Raw genomic sequence first — 23,650 nt, forward strand, 5'->3', positions numbered from 1 at the left:
AGCCCACACACTTGGCTGACATCCTCAGGAGAACCAGGGTCTTTCTTCTAACTTAAGAGAGGAGATCACCTTTCCCACTGAGCTAGCAGTATTCCTTTAACCCTTTACCAGAAAAATGAGCTTCTACTAATACAGAACATTTCAAGAAAATGATTCAGCCAATCTCTCAAATTAGATGCCATACTCATCAACATGGTCCAAGACACCACATAATTTTCTTTAAAATACCCTCAAACTCGTGTCAAATAGGCAACTTAACCATATGTACTACTTCATTATGGACAAGTCCTGAAGTTTGAATTTAGGAATCAATATTCCAAGTTATTTCTTGCATAGATAGCCTTTGCTTTTAAGCATCACTTCAAACTGATCAGTAACCAAAGCAGGAATTTAAAAAGCAAATCTCTCTGGTGGCCAACCAGACCTTTCCATAGGCATAAATTAAAGTTGCAATTCCCTTCAGTACCACTTAAGTCAGAATCTGACTTCTTTCCTTGATTTACAGAGATGTTCATGGGGAGAAGGAAAGGGGGGAAGGGGTGGGGAGGTAGGGAACAAACACTCTACAATTCCTTCTTAATCCTCTTCTATTTCCTTCTGCATAGGCACATCCTTCAGCACCTGACTAGAAGATACCCAACTCAAAGCAGCAACAGTGTGAGGAATAGAGCAGCCTGCAAGGAATCCTACTATTGAGTCCTGCAGCAAGTAGGGAATTTACAGCAAATGAATGATTCATACATAGTTTTCTACTATGAACAAACGTAACATCCCTTTAAGGCCAGAGTTTTCCACAGGCCTCTGAATGCAAATGCCAAATATTTTGTCATGCCTTTCTCTTAGTCTATATCTCACTGCAGCCAGGGCTTGGAATGAGGCATATAATATAACAAACCAGAGACCTGGCACACATGGGGCTACTTACTGGCTTTCTTCATGCATATGGTTTATTTTTCCCTGCTATGTCAATCCTTATAGGGCTTTACCACTACATCTGCCTCCTGGGAGTCTGCTATTTTGACTGTTACAGGGAAGGTGCAGAGGAAAAAAAGAAAGATACATGCAATCCTTTCTACTTTTTTCAAGTTAAAGGTCTCACCTCCACACCATTAATTAAACAGATTAATTAAACAGACAAGCCCCTGCAGCAGCAAGCCCTCTCTAAGGATAAATACTGAACAGCTTTGGGCTTTGAACTGTTGCACGTAACAGAGTTGTGATTATTCTAGATCAAACGTCTTCCATGGTAACCTTCTTTAGGTCAGTGCTGTTTTGTCAATGTCTTGTGTTCCTCTGCAAGCACAGACATAGACAGTATTTTACCCCAAAAGTTGACAAAGAATAGAGGACAAAAGGCAACAAGCAGTATGGAGATTACAGTGGGTCTTGATGGCTTTTGTATTTTCTTTTCTAAAGCATCTTATTTATGTTTTACCATTTGTGATGTAGGAAACAACATAAAAACAAACAGAAAAATAGTGGCTGATTTTGAGAATTCTGGTCTGAACAGAATCCACAACACACATCAGCAGCACACATGGCAGCCAGGGGAATGCAGATATGCTTGATAGGCAGTGGGCAAGGCTGCAGGATGGGGAAGGGGCACAGGACCCCATTCCTGAATATTACTTTCCAGAGAAAGGTGAGAACTGCTTTAGCAGTGGGAAAGCTGTGCAGATTGAGGAATACATATTCACAGACATAGGTACACCAGCAGTGCCAGGAAGGACTGGCAAATCTTTTTGTTTGTGTGTCCTTTCTCTAGCTCTTAAAAAGTTTACATAAAAAGAAAGATCCCCAGCTACTACCATATGAAAGCTCACAAGACCAGACTTTGAGACAGAAAAATGAGTCCTGATGTGGCTACTGCTGTACACAGTGCCCCTTACCAGTGACTTTTCTTTAGGGCCCACTGGATGTAAATGTGAGAATGATCAATGTCTCATTTTACTGCAAGGAAAGAGCCCAGTTTCTTTTCCAGTTCACCTGCTGTATCAGAATGTCCAGAGTCAGTTTGATACAACTTTCACTAGGAATAGCAAGGAAGTCAGCAAGACAAAATCTGGACAAAAACAGCATTTGGAGAATCTGGATCATAGCAGCTAATATCAGCTTTTCAGGGTCACTCAACCTCTCCTTCTTCCCTCTTCCTGAATGGATCAGAATGAATGTATCTATCTCTTCTCTTTAAAATGCCATATAATATCCTTCCATAGTGCTGACAATATCACTGTTACTCTCCAGCAGTTCCAAGACACGGTGCACCACCACTTCAGCCAGAGAGGGGTTGTAGCTCTGCTGAACACAGCTCAGGACATGGAGGAAATGGCATCCTTTTTCAGCATCTGCAGAGAAAAATGGTAAATGCAGCCAGGCATGGAGGTAAGACTTCAATCCAACTGCCTCTGTTGAACTATTATAATCCAGGTTAATCATGAAACAAACCACAGCTGTTGGAGAGAAAGAACACCCAGACACTAAAGCAGAGATGTGTGTATCCAGAGAGAAGAGATCCAGTCTGTGCCTACAGTTCTCCAATTGTCAACTGTAACCACTGACTTTTCTGGGAAGTGTCAGGGCTGTAACAGTAGTAATAAAGGTGAAAGATAAATGAGTCTTGCTAACTCTAACGTACAGGGCTCGTTCAGTATAACTTGATGATGAGGTTAATAACACAAGGATACCTCCACTGCCCACCTATGCCAGCCATGCAAGTTTCTGCAGCTTCAGAAAGAACCAAATGAAAATCATTTTGCTCACAGCCAACTTCAAAATCGTCAAGCAGAGCAGGGAGGTGTGTGGCCAGGACCTATCACTGCTTGCCCAACGCTGGCATCTTGTGGAAGAACTGCTACAGTGCAACTTCCATTCACCTCACAAAGAGATCCTAGCCCTGCCCTTTAGACTGCTCAGACAATTACGGGAGCGGAAAGTCACAGAGCTTCAGTATCAGATTTTATCTCCTTTTAAGAAGAATTAGCCCTGAAACATAAAAGAGAACAGAAGTTTTAAAATAACCTCATTTCCTAGAGGGCAAGCACAGAGATCCCTAATGGCTGCATGGAGCTACTGTGTGCTAGGTGAAGCCATTGTTTGAAGCTGTCCCAGTCAACATTTCCTCCAACTGACCCTGTAACCCACTAATCTTCAGTGCTGCAGGCTCACAGGCCCCCCAGGTGCTGAACTCCACAACAGATTTCTCCTCGGTAGCTAACAGTAAAAAATTGGCATAAATGAGACACATCAGCATAAATTATTTTCCTTCTCAGTTCACGTGGTGAAAGGCAAGTTTGATAAGGGTACTGAGAAACCGCCATGGGCCAGGGAGGTCCCTACATTTTGTTGTTGCTGCCTTAGTTTTTATTTTTGCCAATCTCCACTACTACTTTAGAAGTCAGTGATCCAGTGTGATAAATTGCCTTTGTGGCTGGTAGACGAAAATATGTCCACCACCCTAGGTAGGATAAGTGCAGAGAACAAACACTGCCTCTACCTGGTTATAGTGACTGTTGTTGCAAACAAAGTGGGTAGCTGCATTTTGCATTTGTCATAACAAGGTCAAAGTGCCCATCCCTGATCTACAGTAACTTCAGTCTGTATGAGTTAGATTAGTGACTCAAGTATTACCCAACAGTACAGTACAAACTTTCCTCCTTAGATGCTAGCAGAAAGTGGCACTTTGGGGTAGCTGTAGATGTGTACAATGATCAAGTAATCCAGAAACACTCCTAGTCTACAGCTCAGTTTCAAGGCAATACACTCCTAGCAGTGGAGTCCTGCTGTCCCTTTGTCACCGATATTCTGGGTTCCAGCTGCTGAGGTAAGCCAGGCTGTGACTGACTGTCATGCTGACTACCAGCATCAGAGAGTACAGTTACAGAACAACTACCCACTTGCCCACTGTGGACATTGCACACAGGGTACATTCTAACATATCAAATTTAACTGCAAGTGGTTCTGGGGTTTGTTCTCTCTACTGGCCTAAGCCTAAAACCAGAGTGCATTTATAAAAATTTTTATAAAGGAAAAAAATAAATCCATTGCAGTTCAGTTTAGAGTCAAAATGTCCTGGCTATCTTCAGCTTCTAGATAGACCCGCAGTGGCCTCGCATGAGGGCTTTTGAGATCAGGCTCTTTCAAATTATATATGGAGCCAAGGACTAGGATTGCCCTGTAGGCACAGTATGGATCAGGGTTTGTGGAGCTCTGAGTAGGCACACTAAAGAATTTTTTTATTTGCACAATGGTTCCAGACAGTTGGGTTGGGCCTGAGAACATGTCACAACTAAAGCAAAGGGGTGAGGCGTTGCCTCAAAAACTGGCAGAGAAATAATTCACTAGAGAGAAGGGTTTGTTTATCATAAATCAGCCTTCATGTCGTGAATAATTACTATCACTCTTGAAGGAAAATGGGTAGGAATTTATTGCAACAAACAAGCAAAAGCCCTTGAGGCATATGGCTATGTCCCTATTGTATCCCTATGAGCTGCACACCATGGCAAGTCAAGCAGGCAGCCAGGACTGCCCTGCCACCAGCAGAGGGGAGCCAGCAACCACACTGAGCTCTGCTCTCCTGCATCAGGCAGTGACAATATCCACAGAGCCCTGGTGGTTTCGATTGGAGCTTCTTGACTTTTCTTCTACTACCAGTGCCCAGGACATGGAACTGTTCCTTCTGAAAACCAGCAAAGGGACACTGACCTGGAAATTGTCCTCTGCACAGAAGGAAACTAAGTAGGTGGAAAGCTTCGAGGAGAACAAGAGGCTCTGAAAAGCAGTTGCTAATTTTAACCTGCTCAGTATGGAAAATATGGCTTTGAGGGCTCAGGGCTCTTAGAAGTCTTTTCTGTGACTGAACTACAAATTCCTCTCTGCTGTTAACTCTTCCAAACTGAGAGAAAGAACTTCCCAACCTCTCATGGATCACAGAGTACTTCACCAGTGTGACAATTCACAAGAGGGGAGCAAACACCAGGCAGTCACTCAGTGCCCTGGGTCAACTGTATACAGGTTCTGGCCCTTATAGTGACACAGGTACATTAAAAAAAACAGGCTAACAGGAGATCTAGCTGATATATAAAATGGGCAGAGGAATGATTTGACTCTTAAAGAGATAATGTTTGTATTTGTTAATAGGATAAAGGACAAGAAAGCAATGTGACACAATAATTTGTTGCACTGAAACAGCCACAGGAAAATGAGCCTGTCTTAACCTGCATGACCAGTAAACTCTATTCCCTCCATCCCCCAAAGATACAGAACTTTTGCCTCCACTGCAAACCTTATCTACAATTGTACCACTTCTTAGGATAGTCAGTTGAAAACTCAAACATAATACTGCTTCATTTAGCCTTTTTTCACTGCAGGATAACCATCATGCACCAGGTCCTACAAGCACTATTATAGTTATGATAGTATAAGGATGTGAGCAATTCAAGATTATATGCCTTCTGTTCCAGTCAGTCATTTATTCTGTACTAAAGCACATGCTACTGCACAAATAGCTGCACTCCAGCAGCAAGTGAACCCTGCTGACACATTCTGCCCTATGAATTGAAAGACACACTGTAGCAAGGTACCTGTGTAATTAGCAGACATTCAAGTTAAGCACAAGCTGTCTCTATGGCAATAAGACACAACAGGCTCGAGGGACAGGGATAACTCAGAAGCCACACGAGGTGCATTATCTGAAAAGAAGTGGACTGTGTTTGACTGCAATCCCTACCTGCAAAGAACAACCACCTGAGCTCTACCTGAGCGTAAAATCTACAGAAAATATTCTACTGACTTAAGTAAGTTTTATTGTTGACTTAATTGGGGCAGGGATTTCACCTTTCTGCACTGTCACTTTTGTGTCAACTCCCCTGTAGAAACTGAACCAGCAAGATTTGCTACTTCTCCACAGCTGCTAGGTGGTGACCTAACTTCATTACATTTGGTTCCTCCCAAAATCTAAGCATTCTCAAAAGATACAGATCTAAGATAATGGCTGCTTGTTTCAGATCCAAGAGGTTTGCTTCCTGCTGGGCACACCTGCTCTTTCTCTATACTCAGAGAAAGCTGCTCCTGCACTCCTGCTTTTAGCTATACTGATGAGCTACACCAGCAACAGCTCAAAGTTCAAGGGTAAGGACAAGCAGCATATCCAATCCAGCAGCAGGAGGAGGTATTATCAGTATATCAGCACCAGCTCATCAGAGCCCTGATCACTCTGCTACTTACGCCTGGGCTTTCGACAGTCTTCTTTAATCACATCAAGGGTCACCTTAAGCAGCTCCTTATCATGGTCAGTCACCTGGCGAAAAAAAAGAAGAAACTGGCATTTTCCAGCAGTCTCTTTCACAGTAGATGGCCTGGCTGTTGGAAAGCAACCCAAGGCCATGATGTGTTCTAAGCTAACAGTGTCATAACTACTTTCTGCATTATATACTGCCCCAAGATTAGTAATGAACCTCAAATCTTCGGTTATTATTTTCACTACTATTAGCAGCATCCATGAGTCAGGTGAAGAACATGATACAACAGAATTCAACCCAAAGGAGAGTGACTGACTCAGTAGAACACCAAGCTTCAGCCCACTTCAATAAGGAGAACTGTTCCAGGTCACAGATTTCAGTGAGTTCAGCTGCATCAGCACAGTTTGGCAACCCAGGGAACACAGACTGAACTTGGACAACAACTCAGTGGGTGATAGAGAGGTAAAACCAACAATGAAGTAAACTGCAGTACTTCTGAGTAAACAGGGAGCACTTGGATGTCCAGCTTCTCTTTCTGAAACATTTCTACTATTCCTACAATATTTCTACTGTTTCTACTGACCTAAAAATCATACCCTGACTTTGTTTGCAACCACAGATTAGTTTCTTACGTAGTACAAGTCCTTGGAGCTACTAGGTTTCTGGAAAACCACTCCTTTGTCTTGTAGCATCTTTATTGCTTCCTTAAAAGCACTGTGAATCCTTTTGGAACTGGAGTTACTTTTTGACTTCACCTGGATGGGAAGAAAGGAATGAAGCAGATCGTGAGAGATCTCAACTCAAGTTACCAGCTAAAGCTCCAGAAGCTTTCAAGAGAAAGGTCCTCTTTAATGTGAATTTTGTTACACATTTTTCTTCATTTAGTAATTCACAAATCATATCTGTTATGTATGAACCAACCAATATCCCTGAGCTTTAAACAAGACCCAAACACCGGAGGCTTGTGCCATTCTTTAGGAACCGCAATCTCTAAACTTCCATCTTTGTATTTAGCTGCTATTTGCTTATGTACTGAGAACTCTTTTTTGGGATAGGATTGTGATGCTTGCAGAGCATTTGACTATTTAGCTAATCAAGTTTTGTTCACATTCAGAGTTTTCCTGGTAATGAGGGTAGGAAGATAGGAAGATCAGTGTTTTGTAAGGTGATACTCAGAAGGAATCCAAGTGCTGAGGACTGGATTCCCATCTCCTGATTTCAAACAGGGAAAGAAGAAAATTGACAAGGACAGTATTTGTTTCATGACCCCTTCATTTCCAAATTTTTGCAAACATTCTGCTCATTCTCTCAGGAGCTTCTTCATAGCCTAATGAAATGAAAGGATAAAGAACATGCATTAAGAAATTAAGACAAGTGTATGAGATAAAGGAATAAAGGATTCTGTTTTGAGGGCAGGTAGGAAATGAGTTTCTTAAGAAAGAACAGTGTGCCTGGAAATCCATAACTGAGGAGGTTATATAGAACACAGGGCTCTGTGTCTGGGACACATCTAACAGAGTAAGAAGGAAGGAAGGAGGAGAAGGAAAAAACCCAGGGGAAAACAGGATTTGTTTGGAAGTAGAGCAGAGTTAAGACAGTGGAATGACAGAGAGGGAAGTAGAAGGAAATAAAGTATCAGTTGTGGAGAGGGGAAAGTGTGGGTATATAAAAGCAAGACCATGATTTACTCTTCTCCATCTCCATCTGTCCTACCATGTCCTGCAACCTTCCATTCATCTACACAGACTGTTTCAGTTCCCCAATTGTTGTTTTCTCATCTGTTGGAAGCACACTGTGCTCCCTGTGGTTTTCTTTAACAAGAAAGCTAAACTGCTTCCCACAAACCAACATGTGATAAGGAGCACCACACCAGAGCAACCAAAGCAAGATTTGCCAAGCCATTTCTTCAACTACCACCATAAATGCTCCCACCCTGTTCTGAACAAAGGTTTCAGCCTTCACAAATCCTATTTCACTCCCCAGAAGCATGCACAGAAGCCCTGGGAATGAAGCAGGTAACCACTACACACTCGAATGAATTCATGTGAATATAACCACGCGAGCAATGGAAGAGTATCTTCACACAAAACATTCATTCAATACGTTTGCAATTCTCAAGTGACATTCCAGCTGATTCTAAGCCTGGAAGCTGATGTGCCTAACTGGGAATAGCGCAGAAATCCAAAAGGGATAGTGCATCACAAGTTTCTCCAGCCTCTTCACCATATCAACAGGCCATAATCACATCTCTCTCTGTCCCACAACAAGTAACTCTCTTTTTCCTCTCAAATCAACAGTAAAAACTAATTGCCAAATAGTTCCATGTAATAATTATTCTAGAACAAAGGTTATTATTCTCAGTTCAGTTTTTTCTGTTTCAGACTGAAGGACTTCAGTGCCCTGAAAGTTTTCTGTCCACCACAGCGATCAGTTTGCATAACAACAGAATCTACTTCTAATTACAAATTTGACCATACTTCTGGACAGGATTCCAGTCATGGCATTAATACCACTACCTTATTTCTCTTCATAGTGCTTCTTCTGATGAACTAAAGAGAAAAATATAAAATGTAACAGGAAGTGAAGAGTGAATATTTTCTCATGGGAAACCATATTCTCATAGCCACATGTAAAATGAAGAGACTTTGCCTCTCACTCAAATGCAGAAATAAATCCTCAAGAATGTGAGAAATTGCTAGCAAAGCAACCAGCTCAAGACTCTGATCAATTTTTAATGTGAAAGCAAACATTTGGGGAGAAAAATGATAAAAATATCTCCAAAGAAGCACAATAATTATTCAGTTTGGCTTAACAGTGAGATCTTGTCAGAAAAGGGAGATAATTAAAAACAGACTCTGTGTGAACTGACACACAGCTCAGCCTGGATGGATACTGAAACAGAATCACTAAGAATGCAAGTCAAGGCATTGACAGGGTGAAGGCAGGGAGGCCTTATAATAAGTAAGCAGCTGCTACATATCAGCGCCCTCTCATATGTGCTGCAAAGTCCAAGGGAAAGGGCTCCATGGCAGGACTGTTCCTGAAGAACAAATGAGAGCTTCTGCACACTTTAATATTATCATATTATATATTAATATAATATTATCATGAAATGACAGGAAAAGTTTGGGGTTTTTCCTAGTATGCTCTAGAACATGCTTTCTCCTCTCCATTCCTCTGGGTAAAGCAACAACTGAGTTGCTTTTTTGAACACAGTCTAAAATTGCTTAGTCTGTTCTTTTGCTCCACCCAAAGCACCTCCAGCATCTCATCCTGCAAACTGGTAAGTCAACAGTACTTCTTCCCAATACCTTATCACTTTTTCTTATGCCAAACTGGCCCCTGATTTCCTCTGGACTTGGATCTTGCTCCGAGCCAATGTACACCTAAGTTTGTGATTTAGTTTACTGAGTAGATATCTGCAGGGGACTGAACATGAGGCTATACACAGAGAAGACATTTAGGACTATGAAATCCTGTGTGATTTCACATCCCTGGTTTTACTTCAGGAGGAGATTGGAAAATGCTTGCATTTCAACAGTTATAAAGATGTATTATAGCCATTAGCATAGTTCCTTCCGAGTCACAGCTTATTAGCCATCACTTTACTTTTATAAAGCTTTCATCTCACAGATGTTAAGTAGTTTAGCTGCTGATCCAAAGCATCAGCAAGATTTGAATCTGAATTTCAAATGTACTTCTCACAATGTTCACACCTCTGCATTTTTGCAAAGTGCCCCCTTGGGCATGCCTTAGTTTCAGGGTGCACCATGTCAGGTTCTCTATAGTACTAACAGCAGGGGCTTCCCCCCTCTCCCAAATCATGTCCTTTCAAATAAATTAAGCTGCACACCACAGGAGCATTCAGAAATCATTCATCGCTTTTGCAAAATGTGTGTGTGTGTCCTGAGATAGAAGCAGCTATTAAATAATAATTTTACCATCACTACCCTCACTCCCAAGACCAGCCAAGGACTCTGTAGCAAAGCCAACAGAAGAATCTATGTCTCCAGCATTAAGTTGGTATTTTAGTCAATATATTCCATCTGATGAGTCTTGCACAGCTTAGTGGGCTGATGCTGTGCAACCAGTTATTCTCAGATCTTTAAAACAAGACAAACTCTCTGTACAATCAATAACAGGTCAGAGACTGAAGTGGTACAGGAATTAGTCAGTCTGTTCAAAACACTGAAAGCATGTAACCTTTGACTCATTATGAATCACAACACACCCTGATGATGTTAAAGTTTCCTGGTATAACCACACACGTGGTTCTACCCGTGGAATCACCCTTGCAATTTCTCCTGCAACATTTAATCCTTGGTTTAGGCAGGTGACAATTTCAGTAATAGTGATTCTGGACATGTCAGTCCTGATGTCCTATAATAAGCTTTGCAATATACATATTTAAAGCAGCAGCGAAGCCTCCTCAAGAGGCAGAAAGACAAGCACATAGCAGCAAAAACATAAATGCACAACACCTACAATACAATGTACAGGGTATATACAGTGTGAGCAACACTGTAAAACTCCCTGCTTTAACTACTTGTCAGTGCTGACCTTGAGATAACATTCAAATCAAGAGAAGTACAAACAGCACACTCTGGAAAGCAAAACTCAAGTTACGTGTCCAAGCTAGTGACATAAACAGACTGGAATGGTAACACTAAAATAGCAAACTATAAAACACACTATATGTGATGCATGGAAGAAGTGCCTTAAAATGGCTATTCAATACTGGCTGGTTGCAAGTATTTAATCCAGCTGAGAAAATGAATGGATCCAGTTCACATGTAGAGTTTTCTTTGAAAAGGGAACCTAAGGCTTCTCCATTTGCCAAACATAACTGCCTACGTCTGGCAAGTACACTCTCGAGGTTCTCTAAGCACAAAATTACTTTATCTGGTTTTGCTTGTAGTCTTCCTTCTGGTACCCACCCCTCCAGTCTCAAAATTCAGTTGTTTCAAGGGATAAGGAAAAGGCTGAAGCTTAGGGACAGAAGGGACACTGACTATGTGAAATAAAGCTCCACTGGCCCTAAAAATCACAACAGATTTGTGAATTTTTAACTATTTTTAAAAACACCAAACCTTCCAGTTCTCGTGCCCACTCTCTGTAGACTATAAAATTAAATTCCCCCTAGCATAAGCTTGAGAAGACAAGGTGATTTGAGTTCTGCCATGTGCATATGCTGGAGGGAAATTTATTCTGGAGAACCAGAAGACTGCACTGCTGGGGATCCATTAGAACTGGAACTAGGTATTGTAGGACATGTGTGGGATGTGTAGTTGCTGAAAAGAAACAGAGAGATATTGCCTACCTCAAGCTATCCCAGCTACCTCCTTCCATCTCTACCCACTGCTCCACTCCACTGGCAGTGATGCCACAGCAGCTCACCATCTCCCTGGAAAAAGTATTCCATGGGGAAATACCCTCCCACTATGATGAACATTGCAAGTACTTTAAAAGTTGGGAAGGAGATGAAGGGGGTACAGCACATCTCCTGGGATCACAGGGAAAGGAAAAGAAAGGCAAAAAATAGTTTAGCAGCAACTGTGCTCTAGAACACTGAAATCAGGATTTTAAAAAAACAGTTATACATTCAAATAACTCATCCTTTCACATCCAGGAGAAGTGCAAGAAGTGAACAAGTGTGCACATTGTGGTGTGGCCTAATTAGTTCGGTCCATTCATCCAGCTCCTGCCCTGCCAAGTAGGAATGAAATAACACTGTTCCACATCAGCAACACCATTTATCCTTTTGGTTTGAGGGCAAAGGAAAACAGAAGACTACAAAAGTGGAAAGAAAGGAACAGGGACAGAAATCAGATCCATTACATTTATTTTAGTGGCTCAAACTGGGTACTTGACCCATTGCAATTATGAGAAGTGACACCTTCTAGACACAGAGTAGAGGAACAACAAAATGCAACTCCAGAGCATTACTAGGGACTTCTCTCAAGGCATTAAGGCTACTTCACAACTGCAACTTCTGCAAAGACAAATAAACCTCTTTGAAAGAAATGAACACCAATGGGCAATAGAGAGAACTTCAATTTCTAAATAAGCATCTGTGTGCCCAAATTCCTGGGACATATACTCACACCCTTGAATCACGGTCAGGAGAAACTATTAATTATTATGATAGCTCTTCACGACTGCTAACCACAGTGATGCTACTTTGTTTTTCTTGGTTTGGGTTGTTTTGATCAGGGTTTCTTTTGGTTGGTTGGATTTTTGTTTGGTTTGAGTTTTGTGGGGGCAGGTCGAGCATTTCTATATTTGTTCTGTACCAGTTCCTACTTTAAATGGCTTTGCAAGTTATTTATCTTGATCTTTTTATAAATGCTGAAACTTCTAAGATGGAAGCTTCCAGCATTGGTCACAATCACCACTATTTCCCTTAATGTCAGGTGTTTGGGAATGTGTTCTAAACTGCTCCAGCTAGTTTAGAAAGTACCCTGTCCCATGCTGGATAATCTAGTATCAAACTTTTCTGTCAAAACTGAGAATAGCTCCTGTCAGTGTTAATATCAATGTTTGGTTTAAAGCAAACTGAAAAAAAACGCATTGAAAAACCCAAACACACACACCCCTCCATCTATCCGGAAGCAGCTATCAGCAGCAGTTCAACAAGGCTACTTTTCATTATTATTCAACTTCATCTACAAGGGACTGTTTTTTGTGTTGTCTTTGGGATTTTTTTAAAGAATTAAACAAACATCAGAAGTCAACATAACATAGCACTTAACATTATGGTACACATCAAAATCAAGCAGTGAAAATGACTGCCAGGGGTTTATTTCTCTACAGAAAACTGGAAAGTAAACACGTGAGTCAAAACACTCGGGTTAAGTTTCAGTTGTCGTTACTATCATGGTCAAAGACGTAACTGTTAGTTTTGCAGAAATTTACTACTTCAAACCAGTTGAGAATCTGGTTTGTAATCTATGCAACTAACACAGAGTAATATAAAGCCATTTTACAAAATTGTTTTTGTTCTGCTTCCCATCCTGCAGTTGATCAAGAACATATTAATCCACTGGAAAGTTTCTTAACAGTTTGGTTACATGCAACTGCCTGTGAACTGATTTCAGTTTAATCTCACCTTCTGATTCTTTCCATCATGACCTTTCACAACTAGGGATTTCCAACAAGAGAAACATGTAGCAGGGAGCACTGTTCATCCACTCATCATAACCTTCTTTTGAAAGCTACACCTCTACTAATGTACTGAGCTTCAAAAGAGAAACAAGACAAAGACTTTTTCTCCCTTCTCCTGATCAAATGCAGCATCTCAAACATCTGTCCCAAAGAGCTTAAGCACCTTAAAATTATATTCATTTCTGACACTGTCACCATTTACAAACCTAAATAAGGCACTGCCTGTTGCAGGCTGCAAAGTTGCCTAGCCCTAACCCAAGATTACTCCTAACAACATAATATTCTTTCATGGCTTTCTCCAGCCCCATTTTATGTCTCAAATGACAAGGTTTCCTCAAGCTCTGTAAATAATTCATGCATAAAGCTAAAGCACCTGTGGTTTTTGAATACTCTGAAGACACTACTCTCTTACCTGTTTGTTTATGCTTTAAAAATGTACACGGTATTATCTCCCCCCACTAAAAACGTGGAATAGGTATATTCACTCACCTCCTGACAGCTGGAGCTGGGTGGATGCACTCCAGCCAGTGACACCAGGGTATCAATTGTTTCCAGCTCCTGCTGGTAAAAGGTCTGAATTCGGTTTTCTAGTAGGAAGCCTTGCATTTTCTCATGCAGCGTATGGATTGAAATATTCTGGCCACTACAAGGATACAAAGAACATGTCAAAAGGTAAGAAATGTTTTTTAGAACAATTACCTAGAGTCAGCTCACTAGACTGGTTTTCAAAGGTCAGAAAGTATTTTACCGTCCTCAAAGAATCTGACTTCAAATCCTTAATTAAACCATTTTTACATGCAATAAATGTTCAACTCTTCCTCTTCAAACATTTGCTGTAACAGTGTTGTGATTTTAAGACCTGCAGTCACTTAAACCACACCACATGCATCAGACCTGCCAATATGCATCCACCTATCCTTAACCTGAATACAGCAATGGGTGTTTGACTCAGTTTATCGAGGTTATGTATTTGTGATTTGACAATGAAGCAGAAGTTGAGAGCATTTCAATGGAATAGCTTCTTATCCTTACATATAAAACAAAATCAGGCAAGGACACTTCTCCATCGACTCTGCTGACCTCAGCCCTAAAACTTGCTCAAAACCTCATATCTTTTCACTAGGTGTAGGAGGTCTGTACACAGTATTTTACTACTTTCCTAATATTCACTTTGGTTCAGCGTTATATTTCTTTTCTCATATTATGGACAGGTATCTCATCTGTTTGGACCATCAATTGTTTGGGAGAAAAGCAGACTGCTACTATATGTTTATGCAGATAATAAATCACGGTTAAAGCCTGTTCTATCTTTCTCCACAGTTATCATCATAACAAATAAACAATTACAAAATCCCACACTTTGCCCCAAGATGAGTCTGGATACTGCATTTACCTCTGTCCTTCCTCAGGGCATTGGAAAGGTTTATCATAAACTTCTCTATAGAGACAGGGGAGCTCCAGCATTCTTGAAATCTGAACATCATACACAGGATCATCCACTTTATCTGGAGTGGGACAAAGAACACACAGACTTGGCCAGGGCTGCCATACCAATTTTTTAAACAAGCAAACCTAAGGCAGCACAACAGAGCTTCACAGCCAGTATTAAACTGGCAGATTTCGTTCACTGCTTCTTTAATAAAAACAAAACCACAAATGCCACTCCTTCTTTCAAGTTTACAAGGAGGTAAACAGCCTGTTGTGATGCATTGCAGCTTATGCTTTTGTCTGACGACTTATTTAACCAGAATTTATGGTCTCTATTTTACCTTTCAGCAGCCATTATCCATTAAACAAAGCTAACGCACAGTAAGAAGCTTTATTTGGACCAAAGTGAAAGCAATTTAGAGGCTATTCGAATTGCGTGGCTCCCTTTGGTATTATTGTCAGCCTTTGAATGGGTTATATAATCATAAATCTCCTGTCTGCAAAGGAATTTTGAATTCCCTCTCAAATTCCAGCTAGAGCTGAAAAATCCAGAGGGTTTTTTGAAAAGACAGGCTTCTTCCCACCAAAGAAATAATGTCAGTATTATCTGCGAAAGACTTCACTGGGGAAAACCAACTCTTACACAACAGCACAGATGTGGAACAGAGAAGTTATGTAACTGAAAGATCTGAGGGTATAAACAGTGGACTGCAGAGCCCAAGGAGCTGTCAGGTGCAGAGGCAGCACCTGCATGCAGATCTGTGCCCGAGTGACTGAAGACAAGGAACACTTCTCAGTCACTCTGCAGAGCCAGGGAGTTTAGGAGGATCTGGGATTCAGTGGAACACTGTGCCCACATGCTGTTGCCTGTCCATGGAAGGGACTGCACAGGCTGTGACAAACAACAGTCATTTCTCCAAAACACCTAACACCCCTGATGAAGTGGGACATAAGAGATCCCCAAGCTCCCTTCCCATGGGCTTTGGCTGGTCTACTTCAACACAAAGAAATGTGGCAAGCAAGTCACTCTAGCTGATACCAAACCACAGTGTCTGCATAGTATTCTTATATGCTTGCTTGTCATCTTTCACAATTTTTCTAGGAATTTGCAGGCAATCTAATCCCACATTAAGCAGTGTGGCTTCTAACCTCACACTGCTTCAACTGAAATAAAGATATACAGATGAAAACCTCTTTAGAAGAATGCGATGCCAGAAAATAAAGTGGAAAATATTCAATTCATTACATACAGTTTAGATATTTTCAGATTCAGGCAACTGAGTTAGTTACATAGGTCACAGATTCCTAACACTCACAAAAACATGAAGCATGAATTTCTCTTTGTTGCCTATAGGTTCGGATGTGACCTCTGACCCTGATGACATCCCCGATCTCCAGCTTGGTTTTCTGGCTCACTGCTTCTTGGAGTTTCTTCATCTGTTCAAGCACAGTAAGATTGCTGAGCATGCTTGGATGACCTACAAGAAATGAGGGAAGGGAGATCTGTCATTAAAGTCTAGAGGACTGTCCTTTTGTGTTCATCCACCTAAGCATCATGGGAGTCATAGTATTAAAAAAGGGGTAAGGTCCCAGGCACCATGTGTCCTGGGTAGCAAAACCTTTGGGTCACAAACTTTGCAGTATTATATATATTTGAGAAGTTCACCTGGGGAATGTATAAAAGGAAGAAGATATTGATTTAACACTGAAAATGTCATAGATAGGTTGCAAAATCAAAACATTAATTTGGAATGCTTTTTGTCACTGTTTGATCTAAAGTGGAAGAGAGGAGAACTGAACATTTTACATAAAAGAAGAATGAGTCATCTGAGGTGGGTCCAAAGCTTTCATGAGATGCCATTTGATGTCTACACTGAGGTGAATGCAGCTTGTCAGAACTTCACATTTATGTAACACACCTTTGGAGAACAATAAATTCTTCATAACTCAAAACCTGATTAATAACCCAAGTATTCCTCATCACAACTATAGAAGGCTGGATGAAAGCTTCCTGTGCCCTCTAGGAGCTTTCTCTAGAAGGTAGAAATGCATTAATTTCCATTATTGACATAGTGTTCATCCAAGCACTACTGCTATAAAATAAAAACTCATGGCTGAAACAAGCCCTCTTGGCCCTCATTCTGTTTCAAGCAGTATTTCATGCACTACCTTTTAATGAATTTAAGGTCCTCACAAAAAAACTGATTTGGCTGTGTCTCCCTTATGCTAATATTTTTTGGAAAGCTGTGTCTGAACATTACCTCTCTAACATGAGAGCTGTCTTCTAGGTTCCAGCTGGGATTGTTTGTATCACTTGTCATATCATTGTTAAATGTAAGTATGAACTGTCTGTCTGTATCAATGGGCTTGTTCTACAGACATCAGAGTTTTTAACTTTTACATCAAGCTTTCCTTTCTCCATTCTATGCCTATGTATTCCCAACACTGCAGATGACACTAGTAACATTTATTTCAGAAGGATTTGATCAGCTCCATACTAGAGTTGTCAGTCTACTACATAGGCTTCCACAAAGATCCAAAGTAGAAAGCATTCTGCTCTTTGATCTGTATGAAGCACTGGGAGGAAAAGCAAAGAGAAAGCCAGACATGAGTGAGTTGTTCTGTTAGTGAGTGCAATAATAGATTCATTTCAAATGCACAATTACTGCATGTTTAGGACTTTCCCAAATTGTGAAAGGCTGCTGGCATCCTCCCACAGTGTTTTAAGCTACTTTCAAGTTAATTGCTAACTGTATATGTATGAGCAGGAGAATATGAATACAAACAAAGTGAAACCACTGCATGGCAAGTGCAGGCCAATGGATTTACTTTGGAAACAGAAGTTGTGGCACATTTCCAGCCTAGTCCCTCACTAGATGAAGTCACCAAAAGCACTGCAAGAAGAGAATTCTCTGAACAATGTCACAGCACAGAATTGAAATATCATATTACTCAGATAAGGAAAAGGCAGGACAGGACATAATGTAATGGTCTTATTGGCATCATCATTGAACACAGCACAAAAACTATTATGAAACTCCCAAAATGGCCCAGGCTGTAGGATATGATGGTTTAAAAGTATTTAAAAAAAAAAAGTTGAATAGTTGAATTTGCTTTTATGCAAGTTTGATCACTTATTAAATTATGTAAGACAGACCTAAGTAAAACTGTACAGTCAAGAAAGGAATTATTTATCTGATAAATTACCTGAAAAAGGCATTTCTGCTATCATGGGATTTTTCCAACAGATGCAATTTATAACTCCAGTACTATCATCCACTGCAAAAGAATTGCAAGAATTACAGAGTAAGAAAGCAAGTAGTCATGTTCCAAGAAGTGAAGGTACAGTGATATGTAAGGAGACAACTGCCAAGGATATCTCGTTCCAACCAGTTAGAAAGGGAAAGTGGGTGCCCAATCCCTACTTACACCTCTGAAATAATTTCCACAGTTGTTTCAGTCATGGAAGTAGCTCAACACCAGATGTGCTTATGTGCATGGTCAGCAAAGTAACAGGTATATTCTCAAAGAAAGATTAAACACTAATTTAAATGAAGAGGCTTCAGTACACATATTGGATACCAAAGGGTTTTAATCTCATTGAGAAGGTCAGAAGAAGAATCAGTGTTGAAAGCTGAAGCCAGACAAATTAAAACAGGAAACCAGGCACAAACCACAGAAGCATTACTGTTACAGTGAGAAAAACAGCACTTCAACATTGGAGCATACAACCACATGAACAAACCAGAAGTGCTGCTACCTCCAGCTGCATTGGTTTCTATGCTAATACTGTGCACAAAGTCTGCTGGTCTTTCCCATACAGGAAGATGTCCAGAGAGCAGAAAGGCAGTTCCTCTAGCCAGGAAGGACAGAAGACAGCACGTGCTTGTGGTTCTGCTCTAGGCCAGGAATTCCCAACCTAAAGTACAGGTACTGGTGGCATGCATGCCACTTCCCTTGCTGAAAAAGCTGAGCACCTTCTCCTGAGCACAGGAGCTATCCAGCTTTTCCTGTTTTGCTAGTAGCCAATCAAAATAAGTTTTATGGTTTCTGCCCCAGGCACTGCATTGTCAATGACAGCAGAAAAAGACAAAACACACAGGAAACTAAAAACTATCTGAAGAATCAATTGTTCTAAGATCAAACCACTGTATGTAGATGGCCTGTCCAAAAAACACTCTCCAAATAGAAAGGCACTAAATGTCTGTCAAGGATCATCCAGCCAACTGTCCAAGCACCTTTCTTCTTCCATGTAACCATCTCCAAGACTGAGATTCCTCACAAATGGAAATCTGCAATTTTCTTCTGCTTCTTAAACCAGAATCATGACTAAAAAAGTAACTGCAGTGTTTACCAGGAAGGTGCTGATTGCTACCTGCAGTCACTTCCTCTGGGAACCATAGCATCAAAGCAAAATGCCTTTGCATTGTCTGACGTGTTTTGAAACAATCTCCCTATTTGGGGGGTCTAATTTCAAATCATTGTCTTGCCTTCCTGTTTCCCAGTAGTTTAGCTGCACATTCCTATTAACAAACATACAGCATTTATAAGAAGCAGGCAATTCCAAATTCCATCCCAAAAGTATGCTCATCTCTGCTATATCCCTCTTGAGCTGCTCTGGCTGCAACTATTTAGCAGCTTTAATTTTGTACTAGAGCACAGATAATAATCTAGCCGGTAGGATTTCCTCTCCTTGGTACAGAAAGAGAACAACTCTTTCAGAAGGAGTCAGAACTCACATAAACCATGCCAAGTCAGCAATGAGAAACAGGGCAGATGACATTTCACTGTTATGTTCCTGCAGCTTCTAGATGTTGCAGCTTGCGACTGGCTGGTGCACCAACCGAGACAGACATGTTTCCTAAGAAGTGCTTGGAAACAAATCAAACAAGACTGATGGATTAGGAGGCTAGACTCCTCCTCCTCCTCAATATAACAGCTGAAAATGGTGTTCTGGAGAGATTGACCTGTACTTGACCACACAGAGAATCTGGTAGCAGAACAATGTTCTGAAACAAAGTTTTGACAGTTCAGAGATAAAAGCTTTGAGCAAAAAGACAAGTAACTCCTGAAGCACAGATGAATGAGAACTCTTGCTATTGTATTCTAATTAGACAGGAGCATGTTAATCTATTTTAAATGCACTCAAGGGGTCTACAAGCTTTTGAAAACTTCCTGTGCTCCCTGTGCTGCCCTTCCTCATGTCTTTGGGTTTAAATTTTTGTTTATTTGGGTTTTTTGTGGGCTTGCTTTTTGTTTTGTTTTGGGGTTTTTTTCTGATTTTTGTTTGTTTGGGTTTGGTGGTTTTTACTTACTTATTTGAGTGGTAGCACTCTCAAGATAATTGTGTTTGCTTTTATTTCTTTATGATAAAAAGGGCATGGTTCTTGTAAGGCCTGCATGAATCTATTCAGATCCTGGTGAGATTTTATGCACTTGTTTTTAAGGCAAGTGTGTTTCAGCCTTTCAAATGAGTTCTGGAGTATATGGAAAACCACATGTGATGTTTGGTTTCATTAAAAAGAAAAGTTGAAAAAAAAAGAGGTCAGAAAGGTGCGTTAGCTAAAATATGAGCTTGGCCTAAGCTACATTTTAATTAGATATCCTTCTAACTGATCATAATAATAGCAATAAACAATCAAATCAAAATGTCAAAATCAGGGTTTAGATAGCATGCATTTTTTGTTTTTTAAGCCAGGAAAGAGTCAATTTCCTCTCTTCTACCATGATTATTTTGTCACCAGTTCTGGCTGTATGGTTTTCAGCAGAGAGGACCTGAGATTCTTTAAAGCGAGCAGTGTGCATTCTGACACAGGCAGATAGGAAATGCTGGGGGGGGATCATGTCAGAGACACAAAGGCATTTCAGTTCCCTATCAGACAAAAAGTACAAAGGGGGAATTGCTCTGTAAGCCACTTCTAAGCACATGGAAAGTGAGTAAGTCCTGAGCAGTGTGCAGCACTCCATCTGATGCAATGCCTGCTCCGTGACTCACCACCCAGAGCCTGTGGAACTCAGAGATGCAAGAAGTTACAAGCAGGAAACTGTCTAAGAAGTTACAATTTACCATAGGCCTGAAAGGCAGTGCAGGCTCGGGAGGGGCACCCTGGCAGATAGCCTAAAAGCTCAAACCAGGAACTGCTGGAACAGAGTTGGATGTGGAAGGACAGCAGGAAGCCAAACTCACCAAGCTGCACTTAAAGGTCAGCTGATCTAACACTAAGGCCTTAATTCCACTACTTTGCAGTTTCTTTTTCTGTTCTTCCATTTTCTGTCCCAGTCAAACATTTTCAATAAGTTTATATCTGAACTAATGCTGAGAGCAGCATGGGAAACCTTACCCATAGAATTGTTCTTGTCTTGGTCATTTTGATTCTGTCTTCCTCTGTTCTCATGAAGTGGTAACTGCATTTGCATACTAGTGCAATAAAAAAATAATAGCTGATACTCAGTTTACATTTCAACACCTCATTACATCATCAAGTACGTCTCCACTTCTTAACTTAGCTGCTTGTTTACCCTGTGCTACTTTGAGTCTCAGAGAATCTTGTGCTTCAAAGTATTTCCTGGCAGCTCATTATTTAGCAGAACAGAAAGACAATAACAAACATTCAGGAATTCAACTTAAGAAACCCAAAATGTAGAAAACATCCACTCTGAGAGACCTGCAAGGAGAGTACAGAGTCACCTCTGAGCAGCCGCACCCAGTGCAGGGTATGCTGTGTGCACCAGCAGTCAATGCTGCTCTGCAGCAATATGTTGCAAGTGCAGGTGCTGTGGAATCTGGGACCTGGTTAAGCTGTCAGATATATCTTCACAATACTCCTGTGTGTCAGCAAACTGCTGCCGACTCAATTTTATAAGTGAGGGAATTGGTTAAGGAGAGGCACTCTATGACTCCATCAAGTGGAAACCCACAGCAGAGGAAGACACTGGGCACAAGGGCTTCAATAGGATCTGTGTGTTTGGCTTCCTGTTCCTACTGTGAGGTGACCTCCCCCACCTTTTGAAACTTGCCACATCACCACTCCTCCACTCTGCTTTTCCTCCAGATGAAAAAGACAGCTGAACAAAATGACAGTCAGATGTTCCCATGTTAATAAAACTGTCTGAACACTGGGAAAAGCAATAGGGAGGAGACAACTTCCAGCTGGTGTTGGCAAGGATTGGTATTATGATGCTTGAGTTAGATTTGCTAAGACTTCTGTGCACCTAAACATAAACAAGCTCCTGACTGCTATTAAAGGCTGGCTCCAAGATACAACAAAACATATAAAAAGTCAGAAAGAATTCCTATGGTTCCAAAAAGGAAGAAGTGCTTTCCCATTTGCAGGCACTGTTAAATCTCTCTCTATCCGACCAAAGGAACTGCACATGCATGTGAAGAAAGTGGTGGAATACAGTGACAAAGCAACAAACAAAATCAAAATTTTCTATACGACCCCAAAACAATCAGTTACTCTGTTTTAACGACTTGATTCTCTACTTTTGGAGATGAACAGTAGCTTCCCTAGGTCTGCCAAGTAATCTGAGCTGCAGATATACATAATATTAGGATCAAAACATGGTTGTTTCAAGAACAGACAATGATCAAATAATGAAACCTTTCAGTTCTAAAAGTAACTAAGATTAGAGGGCTGGTAAGTGCAAGAAGAAAGAAAGGAAGACACTTTTCTTACCTCCATAATTATAAAAGGCATCTCTCTCCTTCGTTAGAACCACTATCCCAACGACATCCACCTGCCTTATTGGATGTCCATTATAAAAGAATATACCTAGGCACAGAACATAATTGATAAGTGAAATTATTTCTTTCAACATCCTACCCTACATAGTCATATTTGTCAGTAAAAACTATACTTTCTTACATATTTAATGTATCTTAAATTATACAATGCCTAGTCACATGAAAAATCCCCTGGATCACTGAGGATTAGGAGGACTAAAATCAAAAAGTATCAGCTCTACTTAAGATACCAAAAACTAGCTTTTGTAGAGTGTCAGAACTTTATTAACCTCCTGTTTCCTTGCATGTTTGGATGTGAAAATCAGTTGGTTTGCTGCAGGCATTAAGGGGTTTTTTACATTTTTGTTTTGCTGTTTCATTTGAGTTTTTGTTTTGTTTTGCTTTGTTGTTTGCTTTGGGGTTTTTTTAATATATCTTCATCAGCCTTCAGAATAAATAATAGAACACAAAGGAAGCAGTTTGAGCTTCTCACAATGCAGCTGTTCCTGATTAAGGCAGAGCCTCCAAAAGGAAAACTAACATAATTCTGTCTTTCATTTCTAGAAGAACAGGAGCCATGGGGGCAGGGGGAAAGAAACAACCCTCTCAGACTGCGGAGTACACTAGTGCAGTCATTGTGGACTGCATCCTGAACTGCAGTTTATGAAATAACACGTTCTAAAAACATCCCTTCAAAGCTATTTTTGTGTATCTACAAAGATAACTTGAATAACACATGCAAACATGTCCAGGAAACTGTGAGAAATCAGAGCCCAGTGGACTCTGACAGAGCTGAAGTTGCCTCATTCTATAAGTCCTTTCAAGAGAGTGACAAATGTTAACAAACACCAATGTAAACATTATACACTGAGGCTTCACAGTCCACTAGCAGGAGGATAATAGGGCAATAAGCTCCAGCTATACCCTGGGCTGGCTAGTTTTCAGTGAATGAGTTTTCTTCAGTTTTTGAACACTGCTTTACTGAAATATGCCATCTGGGATGTTCAATAACTGTCTTCTGAAAACTAGATAACTCGAGGGACTCAGAAAGGAACATTTGGCTCCAAACACTGTGGCAAGTGTTATTCTTACAAAG

The 23,650-nt window shown here is 40.7% G+C and overlaps 1 protein-coding gene across 1 annotated transcript in view; it reads right to left on the bottom strand.

Annotated features, from left to right (window-relative positions):
- Nucleotides 1–2,187: 2,187 nt before the first annotated feature.
- OBFC1 (oligonucleotide/oligosaccharide-binding fold containing 1) overlaps nt 2,188–23,650 on the bottom strand; it is a 25,830-nt gene continuing 4,367 nt past the window's right edge. The window contains 9 exon segments of the mRNA XM_009083917.1: nt 2,188–2,345; nt 6,223–6,295; nt 6,869–6,991; nt 10,461–10,487; nt 13,920–14,043; nt 14,785–14,905; nt 16,145–16,306; nt 18,036–18,107; nt 22,508–22,603. Of these exon segments, the coding sequence (XP_009082165.1) occupies nt 2,188–2,345; nt 6,223–6,295; nt 6,869–6,991; nt 10,461–10,487; nt 13,920–14,043; nt 14,785–14,905; nt 16,145–16,306; nt 18,036–18,107; nt 22,508–22,603 (956 nt within the window).

This window comes from Acanthisitta chloris, unplaced genomic scaffold, assembly GCF_000695815.1.
Source record: "Acanthisitta chloris isolate BGI_N310 unplaced genomic scaffold, ASM69581v1 scaffold10951, whole genome shotgun sequence".
In the NCBI taxonomy this organism is placed as follows: Eukaryota; Metazoa; Chordata; class Aves; order Passeriformes; family Acanthisittidae; genus Acanthisitta; species Acanthisitta chloris.